The sequence below is a fragment of the Poecilia reticulata genome, chromosome 13, assembly GCF_904066995.2.
Source record: "Poecilia reticulata chromosome 13, P_reticulata-male-v2, whole genome shotgun sequence".
NCBI classification, from domain to species: Eukaryota; Metazoa; Chordata; class Actinopteri; order Cyprinodontiformes; family Poeciliidae; genus Poecilia; species Poecilia reticulata.
In genome coordinates, this window is record NC_088842.1 from 23551684 (window position 1) to 23561879 (window position 10196).

The following is a 10196-nucleotide window of genomic DNA, read 5'->3' on the forward strand; positions in this document are numbered from 1 at the left end:
GATGCCTTGAAACAGCCATTGAATCCTTAAAGGACAGGTCTGAAACACCGGTGAGGTGAGTTCCAGATTTGGAGTGCTTCTCAATTTCCAAAAAGTGGATGATCAGGAAATGTGCAAAGAATACAACAACCTCTGCAGGACATCATACACTGGAGATGAAAGGGAGATTGATGGAAAGGAGCTCTCTGCACTGTGCAGATCAAAAACTCACCAAGCTTGCCTTCTGATAACATGACTTCTCTTGATCTCCTCACTTTCATCCACAAAAAACATTTGGAAGAACAAGAACTGTGTCCCAAGAGTTACCTGCACTCTGCCTGTGAATATGGCGTTAGTAGAAAGGAGCTTCTTGAAGCTGAAGCTCATCCGGACCCACCAAAGGTCATCCACAGAACAGGATTACCTCAAAGGTTCTGCCAATAATCAGAATCAACCTTGAGATGAGCAAGCAGCTATCACATGAGGACATCATTGATAACTTTGCAAGTAAAAATGCCAGGAAGCAGACATTTTGAGGATAGTATTTTACTGTGAATAAACTGTCATGTACTCCATTTTTGTAACTTTGTAGAGTTTGTCAGGTATTATGCTAAGACTGAGATTTTATAAGCATTTAGTGTTTTTATTGTTGCACTTTAAAATTGATGTTGGCTTGTTGTATTTTCTGATTTAAAGGAAACATTTTTTCTTATTCACTGTCCTAAATCAATTACTCCACAGTATGAAGGAATAAATAGAAAGGAACAAACAGAAGGGGGCCTAATATAGAGCCCTGTGGCACCCCCTTGTGGACTGGAACAAATTAAGAACACAGAACACAACAGTTCATGTGCAGAGATGGCTACTGAGGTAATATAAAAACTTTTCAAATGGTTTCCCAAAGTCAGAAGTTTTAAAGTATAATAAATCATATCCAGTAGGTGGCGCTGAACAGTCAGAATGCAGTTTTTAATTCAAAACGAATACACCTGCAGGGTGGCGCATTTGGTAGAGTTGTTGCCTTGTTGCCTTGTCCTGTGTGTCTCTGTGTTGCCCTGCGACAGACTGGCGACCTGTCCTGGGCGAACCCTGCCTCTTGCCCAGAACGTTAGCTGGAGATCGGCACCAGCAACCCTCCCGACCCCACCAAGAGACAAGGGTGTAAGAAAATGGATGGATGGAATACACCTGCAGACAAAAAACGTAGAAGCAGCTACACATCATATAATGCAGTAATCTAAAACAGTATGTTGGAATTTGTGAAAAAGTAAGGCAGTAAATGCAAAATTAGGTTACTTCCTCTCACAAAATTCCAATGTGAATAATGTTACAAGACAAATAACCTAAGTTTCATAAGAGATTCTTTAAGAAAAGAATAGCCAGACTCTTAGTTTAGTCATTTTTATTGAATTCACAGACAGGTGCCATTTGGCAGACAAACTATACAGATCAAAGTTGTCAGGTAATGCGCTCCTTTCGTGTCTTTTTGACTTTAGCCCAGTTTCTGATCTGGTCTAAGGCTTTAACATCATTTCATCAAAACACTAAGGTTTCCTCTTCTCTCTTATAGATAAACACATGCAAGATAAAACTATGTTTAATGAAAAATGAATTTGGCATACTTTCAGAAATATTTAAATTAAGAATGAGTTGTGTGTCTTCACATGGCTGACTAATGGAACATCTTAAACCTAACATATGTAGTCTAAGTACTAATGCAGTATTCTCTGCATTTTACATCATGACGGTGCGTTTGAAAAAAAATGAAAGGCATAAAAAGGAGCAAGAAGCATCAAGCATATAAGAAAAGATGCAAGCAAGCAACTAGCAGTTAAAAGTTTTACATTTCACAGAACAGAAAAATATTTGATTAACCACTGAAAATCCGAAGGATGATGTTTGTTGAGCGAAGTAAGACTTTGTGCTCCTGGTAGCTGATTGTTAGTGAAGCTAAAACACAAATTGACCTCCAGAGCTTTAGAAAAAAGAAGCACTGCCACCTTAATGACACGTGGATACAGTAACCATCGTACGGAACAAATCCCCACAGAGGTAGAGGAGAGATGTTGAAATGAGCTTTTATTATTGGCTCAAGGAATTGCTACATGGAAAAATCCTGTGATAAAACAAACAGTTTAGTATTGCATCACCACTTTAGGGGTAAATACCACTAAAATAACAGCAGCAACAACAAAACAGATAGTGGAAAACCATATTTATCCAAGAACAGCCGTAGTAAAGTGCAACTGAGATATGATCAGATCCACCAGAGGGATGGGGGTGCTACAGTGGCTGGGGTAGTGAGTGGAAATGTGCAGTCAGGTGTTTACGCCCCGTCACAGATCACCGTCTCCACCACGAACGTGTTCTCAAAGTGGCGGATGTGGTGGCAGTCCTTCGCCTCTCGCTTGTTGAGGCCTGCAAGGAGGAACGCAAAATGGACAAGTCAGTAAAAAAATTGGCTCTGGTTTCAGAAACGCTTCTTCTCATCCAAACTTACGTCTGCGGGTGACGCGGCGCGTCAGGCGGTACGTATCCTTCCCGTTGCACAGGCGGTAGATGAAAGGCCCCAGCTGACGCATGTTGTGCACTTTGCCGGTCACCACCATGTCTTCATGGATGATGTAAGTCTGAGGCAGGTATGTTCCCTTCTGAAAGAAACAAAAACAGGAGAAATATCTCAGGGGAATATAGTTACCAAGGGGATTATAACGAGGCAGAGAGAAAAAGACATATGATGAGTTTTCATGGCTGTGTTAGCTCATGTAAACAGACAAATTCAAAGAGGACCTATCATGCAAAGTCCACTTTTTGTTCTTCCATTTGCATCTACTGCCTCTAAAAACAGTCCAAGCACCAAGTCACAACTGGTAGGTACTGCACCATTACCTAGCAACTCAAGTAGAACTACAGCATGTTTGGTCAGCTGGATTTTTGCATGCGCCGTACAATGGCTGCTGGAAACAACTTGTATTTTGTCATTTTCTTGTTATTCAGAAACCACTTCCTGCATCCTTGATGTATGTGCAGGAGGATATGCTTCTTAGACTTAAAGATTTATAGTTTTACAATTGCAAATCTGTTTGCAGCCATTTTCACATGTACAAAGTACAAGTGTAAACATTGAGTTGTTGGGCGTGACCAGCAGATTATTTTTATTCAAAGTGATAGAGACCCTGAAACAGCTGGAAGGAGCTCAAAATAAGCAGAGCTGACCAGACTAAAATCTTATCTGAGAATAATTTGGTTAAAAAAAAATTTTATGAATATGTTTTGTGTAGCCAATGGACCTAGCATAGTAACATGTCCCCTTTAACATGAAACACTGCAGGCTTCTGGGACGTCAGACAGGTTCATGATGACAGCGGCGTTACCTTGACGTTGATAAGAAGTTCCCAAAGATTGCGAGGAGGCATCACAATGGTGGTGTTCAGCTCAATAACATAGCATTTGTCCAAAGCAATATCATGGTAGGCGGTTAATCCCTGGAAAAGGTAAGAAGAAAAACAATATAATCTAAAAGGGATGCTACATTTTTGGATTTATATTTTGATAGGCCTATGATATATATAGATGAAATGTGTGTAATTTCTTATTTGAGCTAAAACTTTTCAAGCCAACACTTCCAAGAAAAGATTTCCTTTCAGGAAAGCCTTTATTTCCACCTGAATCATGATGCCTTATAAAAGTATCCACACCCCTTGAACCTTTTCACGTGTTCGTCAAGTTAGGACCACAAAATTCAACGTACTTTATACCGATTTCATTGTGGTCATCAGCAGCACTGCTCTCACAAATCACTGTTTGGATGCCATACTTGGCAGGATGTTATAGTTCAAATTCCATGCATGCAATTCCAATAATCCAATAAAATATCTGGTCTGTTAGATGGACTTCCACTGACCTCAATCCCTAGTATTGATGTACGTTTTCGTGTTTGAGATGCTAAAGCTCAAAAATACTGATAAAGACATAGTGATAAAAGGAGAGAACCAAAACAAAGGGTCAGAAAGCGGTTTTTTAATCGTCACAATATGGACTCTCACTTAACACAACAGGTCTGAGAAGATATGAGGAGGCTGGTGAAACTTGATAGGAAGATGGAGTCAAACACAAGGAAATACTGGAAAAAAAACCTGCTAAAAATTTTAAAGACTTTACACTCAGGGGGATGCTCAACATCCAGGAGGACAACAACCCAAACCATGCAGCCAGAGCTTCAGTGGTCACTGAAATACTGAATCTCATCAGTCAGTCTAGACTGACTAGATTTAGGTCTAGTCAGAGACCAAAATCCTATTGATAATCCATTACAAACTCTAATGTCCTTGTGCCTGACTCTTGCGAGAAAGATTGAGCAAAGTTTTCAGTCTGTTTTGAATCAGGTTAGCCGAATACAAATGCAGATGGTAAAACTGTAAAAAAAATAAATAAATAAATAAATAAAAATAATTGAGAAAAAGTTAAAAGGGTGTACATATTTTCACAAGGCACAGCGCTTGGAAAGAACAAGATAATCTAGATAATCTAGTAATCACTTAAAGGGAGACTACGCTGTAAATGCAGCATATGTCTATTTGTGTGTGTATGTGTTTGTCCTCACCCTGTGGAAATCATGGATTATATCAGCAGGATCACTCCCTCCAAAGTGAGGCACAGGCACAGTGATCTTCTCATAATTGTCAGAAAGGTAGATGCCGACATTTTCCTCCAGCTCCTGGCGTCCACGGAGCGGCGCGTAGACGGAGTCTTCAAACAGGACCCTGCAGTGAAACAGGTTCTCCTCTGGCATCTGTGCGCGCACACATACACACAAAGATTAGCATTCACTTCAACAAATCGGTTCAGGAGCCGATCTTGGAGGAATTGCAGAAGAATCTTACATGAGGTATAAAGTAGTAGCGATACACGTAGATGGAGGCCAGAACCAGACCGGCCATGAAGACCACCAGGCCGAACGTCAGGCAGCAAAGCCCGTTGAGGGGCGACTTCTTGGGGCGCAGCGGCAGCACCAGCTCATCCTCATCCTGGAGGGAAGAAAAGGAAAAGTGGAGATGGTTTGATGAGATTTGAGCCACATTTTGCCCAATTTAGATTTTTCCTCAAGGACTTCTTTTCATCCCTAGACCTCCTGCTTGGAGCAGCTAATCATTATTAACATTGCAAGAAGATGCAACATCACACATTTTGTAAAAGTTTTACTCATTTTAAACCAAAATAAAATGATTGAGCATATTATATTAGCACAATGGTGCCCACATTTTTGCCACAGGCCAAATTCACCAAGTTCAAAGAATTTTATTTTACTCTCCGATTAAAAATACAAAACTATTTGACATAAACCAAGCATGCTACATTTTAAGGAAACAAAAGTACGTTGAGAGGTCTGTAAATCATCTGAGAAGTAAATAGTTTTTGCGCCTGTAAAAGGCAAACCGTTTCCCAATTTTTGGGTGGAGGTTGATTGTTTTTTTGGGGGGGGAGGTTCTTTAGTAACAGTAACAACAGTGTATAGGTCACTTTTTATTCCAAATGTTTACTGCATTTAGCCAAACCAGGGTGTTAAAGTTGAGTAAAAGTCACTGGTTCTGTACTACAAATGTAAAGCCAAAATAAAAAATACGTGCAAGTGACAGATACTTGGCGTTGTCCTGAACGTTTTACAGCTTAAAATAAGCCACTAAAATGTCACTGTTAAGCCCCTTTTGCTATCCAATTACTTATTATTTAGTCCAAAAATATAAAGATTCACACTTTGTTGATGCTAAATGGCAAATCAAGCAGAAAGGGTTGAGCTTTTCACATGCTGATGTTGGAAGTATTTTTTTAGCCTCAGATGCATCCAGTGTACACTAAAATTTAAAAAAAAGCTACTATTGCATTTTAGGTGATAAAGTGCTTATTTTCTTATTTAAACTAAATAATTGGGTCATTTCTTTATTGAACTTTTAATGTACTTCTAATATTGTATAAAAAAGGCTTCAGTGACTATAGAAAAAAATCTGCAGAATGTGCCAGTTTCTACATCAATCATCAGAACAATTGATGGAATAAATTGTTTACCATTATAAATCCTTAGTTGCAGATCGAGTCACAACTTCCATACCAATAGTGTTTGTGTAGGCTCGACCTTCGAGCATTTAGCGTGCATCGTTTAGAGAAAGTTTATGGCTAGCTAGTCAAGGGTCAGGGTGAAAAATCCTCTGATTCTCGATAAGAACATTTCTTGGTGCATTTCTAAGCAAACATTTCCAGTTACAAAAAAGATGCTCAAGAAGAGAGCTTGGAAGCAGCATCCTTTCTTCCCACTCTTCTACACAAAGACGAGGCGCTGAAAATAGCCTGAATCAAACAACTGCTTAAAAATAAATAAATAAATAAAAATATGAGAGATCCACAAGAAATGGAAACGCTGCATTTCAAGCAGGAATTGTAAGGCAAGGCTCCATTCAGACAAAGTACTGTCATCAAGCCTGCTAATGCAAACCCAGACTGGGATGGCGGTGAGTAATCTGCCAAAGCCGCCTCCAGTCTCGCAGTCCATCTGTTGGTGCCACGCGCCTCAACCTGTGTGGGCCGAGTGGCACTACACGCTCAAAGCGGGTCTTCCACTCGCAACCGCAATGATTACCTGCAGAAGTGATTCAGCGCCGATTGTGGAAGTGCTGCTGAGTGATTGCAGCAGGTAAACAACAAAAGGTGGCTATTCCGAGCCGAGGAAATGAGGGAAGAAGCAAGCAGGCAGGTCTCAGAAAGGAACATCAAAAGCAAACAACGACTATTCTGTGAGCTCTAAGGGGAATCAACACAAAAGACTTGGAAGCAGCGGCTTTGTCAGGCAGTACGAGGCGCCATCAGTGCAGCATCTTCCACGGAGTTGATGTTCCCGTCTCCGGCTGTTCTTCAAGGAAGCATTTGGAGAAGGTACACAACAGAACAGGGCATGTGCGAACACACTTTTCTTTGGGTTCTTTGTGTTCCGTCGTCTCACCGAGAGAGGACAGTGTCTCTTTCACACCAGCTGACAGCGTGACACACCAACAGGCCTGTCCGTCCTCCGTTCAATACTTTTGGAACATCACAGGAGGACGTCGCAGAAGCAGCTCTGTCCTTCTGTCAGATCCACTTCCTGTGTCAGAGGAAGATCTTCTCCACGCCGTCTTGCATTACAGACCATCATCCTCAGAGCTCTGTCATGTATCATTGATGGAGGGAAGGATGCTGCCACAGCAAAGTTCAGGACTCCCTGCTCTGCCCGCTTTGTCAACTGTAACAAATTATTTTTGCATGCACTGCAAGATTCTGCATCCCATCTGCCATTTTGATTGTCAAAGCAGTTTTTTTCCTTCAACTTTACCCTTTTCCATTAAAACGTAAGATTTGCACTTTAAAACGTCACTGAGGGGAGGAGGGGGTGACAGCAGCAAAGGCCCTGAGAAAATAATTAGTCTTTTTTTTAACAATCCAATCAGTTCTGAACAAAGTGTGCATGTGAAAATCTTTAAAAAATTTGAAAAAAATGGTTTTTTTTAAACTTGCATGAAGCGAAGAGGGGAGAAGTGGCGCCATGCACCAGCAGATGTAATTCTGTTTGCAGGCAAATGGCGATTGATGCAAATAAATAAATAAATGTGCAGGAGTGCAGGTGCAGGCGGGTTTGCACCAACGCTGATCGCAAGTCTGGACAAAGCGGACATCGCGTTACATAAGACAGCAAACGACAAAGAGTTAACGTGAGATACATTTAAACATAAAAACAAAAACAGTATAAAGACGGTCTCACCATCGGACGGGGGATGAGGATTTCCGTCTTGTCGCCGTCATTCTCCTTGTCCACTTTCTGTCCCGCCACAGGCTGGAAGCTGATCTTCACCATGGCTCACGGTGTGTGCAGCTGTCCTCACCTCCTCCTCTGGACTGTCTCTCGGAGAGGGGGGTCGATGCTCGGAGACCTGGGTCAAATGAATCAAGTCCCACCAAACAGCGTCTGCAAGGCCGCCCTGCTCTCTTCTCCCCACCGTGGGGCCGTTCAGCTGTTTTTGTCTCTCTCCACCGGAAGTGCGAGGGGCTGCTTTTTTTTTTTTTTTTCTCCTCCTCCAATAAATTTGGTTCTTAAAGGACCAGTCCGGAGTTTTGTTTCTTTTTCCTTACAATTGAGCTCCAATCAATAAAACTATATCAAAAGCCCAGTAATTATTGCTGTAATGTTCGCATTTTGTCTTCTTTTCCTGCCGTACGGTCACCGACGGGGACATTTTAAACGCACAATTCTAGGTAGCAATAATCACATAACAACGGTGCATTAGTCAGACCCTGCTAAATGGGTCACATAGGAAATCTATTTGCAGCTCCTCTCTGCTCCAAAGACAGCTATAAAACGCCTGTCAGAGCGCCAACATCGCCATCATTTGCAATCGGATCGGTTTTATGCAAGTGCGATCACGTGGTTTTGATTTTCACTGTCCTGCTGTTGCTCCTTGCACTTTCACACCAAGACCACAAACTTTGATGTAGTTCATAAATCGAAGAAAAACTGTTCATAGATGTGAGATGGTAGGGGAAGGATGGCGTTTGCAAAGTAACAAAATGTTTTAGGGTACAACTACACTGCATAAATAAGTATTTTCTAGCACAACTATCTTAATACATTTGAAACAAGACAAAACTGACTATAACTTTTCGACAAGATATAGGTATGTAGTGCAATTATCTTAGTACACTAGAAATAAGATAAAACTAGATTATTAGTACTTTTCAGCAAGATATATTAGCTTTTTTATACTCAATAATGCATTAATATTGTTTTTTTTTAAAATAAAGTACCAGTTTCATTGGCAGATTATTTTACAATTAGCATAGGGAAAAGTCTTGCTATAAGTGAAATAATACGCCATTTATATCAATTTTTAAAATCGATATAAAGGAATTATTTACTTGAAACAAGCTCCTATATCTTGTTGGAAAGTTACTCCTAAGTCAGTTGTATCTTATTTCAATTGCACAAACTCTCAATTGGATTTCAGTCTGGAGTTGGACTTGGCCACTCAAGGTCAAGAACATACTTCGATCTAAACCAAAGGTTTATCACACTAATAGCTTGTTCCCAGCCCTTCACAGAGCTCAATGAACGCCGGTGAGGAAATTTAGCGATTTAATTCAGGTGTGTTGGAAAAGAAATACATCGGAAAGTTGCAGGATATTTCTCAAGGACTGGACTTTATCCCTCCTGATCTAAAGCACTGAGTTGACGTTTTAGTTGACCCTCTGGAAGGTGAACATCCACCCCATTTTCAACTCTTTTAGAGGTTTTAACATGCTTCTTTCAGTATTGCCCAATTCTAAATTATTCTGCCATCTTAGTACAAGACAAAATACAATCCTGCCACTATGTTTCATTATCTGTTTCTATCATAAACAGATAGAAACATTATCTGTTTCTATCTGATTATGATAGAAACATTATCTATCAACCAGTGTGACCATTTGTCTGGTCATGTGGGCCAGATAACTAAATTTTGGATTCATTTGACTAGAACACATCCTCCCACACATTTCACATGTTCTCCACATACTTTAAATGGTATTTTTAGTTGTTTTTTTGGTATTCCTTTGTTTTCTTCTTGTCAAATCTGTAGAGTGCTCAACAATCAGATCAAGACAAATACTACTTGGGTTCACAGTCAGAAAACTCATCAGATCTTCCCTCCAGTATGCCATGGAGATTTCTTATTATCATTTGTATTTATGAACTTTTATTTACCGTATTATTTATATTTAACAGAGAAACGTCTATAAAATTATATAAAGTCTGATAAAAAAAATTTAAAAATCAGTCTCCAAACCTTTTGAAGAACTACCAGAAAAGAGTCATAAAAACCCTGTAAGGAGAATTTCAGAAAATAACTTCTTTTGTTTGTGTAACTTGGGAAAAATATTTACTTCATCTTGCAGGTTTATTGTATTTTTGTCTTTCTGGAACTCAGGGAGGGTTTAGATAAGAACGGAGCGCTCCTCAGTTTTCAAGGTTTCAGAGGTTTTTGTCAACATAATGCTGAGCCAGAAACGCTGGTTCCCAGATTCCCTGAGAGAAACTTTGTGACAAGATTCATGTATGAAGGTAGTGAGTCTAATTGGAACAGGACAGACTGAACAGACACTGAGCATATCTGCTTGCTGTTCTCCTTCTTGCAAAAAGTGGTGTTTGAGTGAAAAATCGT

The 10196-nt window shown here is 40.2% G+C and overlaps 1 protein-coding gene across 1 annotated transcript; it reads right to left on the reverse strand.

The window, feature by feature from the left end:
- Positions 1 to 2067: 2067 nt before the first annotated feature.
- Positions 2068 to 7997, reverse strand: itm2ca (integral membrane protein 2Ca). Its single transcript, XM_008426134.3, has 6 exons — positions 7763 to 7997; positions 4863 to 5006; positions 4583 to 4771; positions 3354 to 3464; positions 2480 to 2630; positions 2068 to 2397 (listed from the first exon to the last, which is right to left on the reverse strand). The coding sequence occupies exons 1-6, from the start codon at positions 7853 to 7855 to the stop codon at positions 2306 to 2308; spliced, it is 780 nt and encodes a 259-aa protein (XP_008424356.1). The 5' UTR covers positions 7856 to 7997; the 3' UTR covers positions 2068 to 2305.
- Between the last annotated feature and the right edge of the window lie 2199 nt (positions 7998 to 10196).

Bases quoted from the DNA above. Each gene is read 5' to 3' on its own strand.
- itm2ca (XM_008426134.3), bottom strand. From the start codon at position 7,855: ATGGTGAAGATCAGCTTCCAGCCTGTGGCGGGACAGAAAGTGGACAAG. The intron at 3,465-4,582 runs GTGAGGACAAAC...TACCTTTTCCAG, and splicing joins TAATCCATGATTTCCACAGG to GGATTAACCGCCTACCATGA. The intron at 2,631-3,353 runs GTAACGCCGCTG...TGTTTCTTTCAG, and splicing joins AACTTCTTATCAACGTCAAG to AAGGGAACATACCTGCCTCA.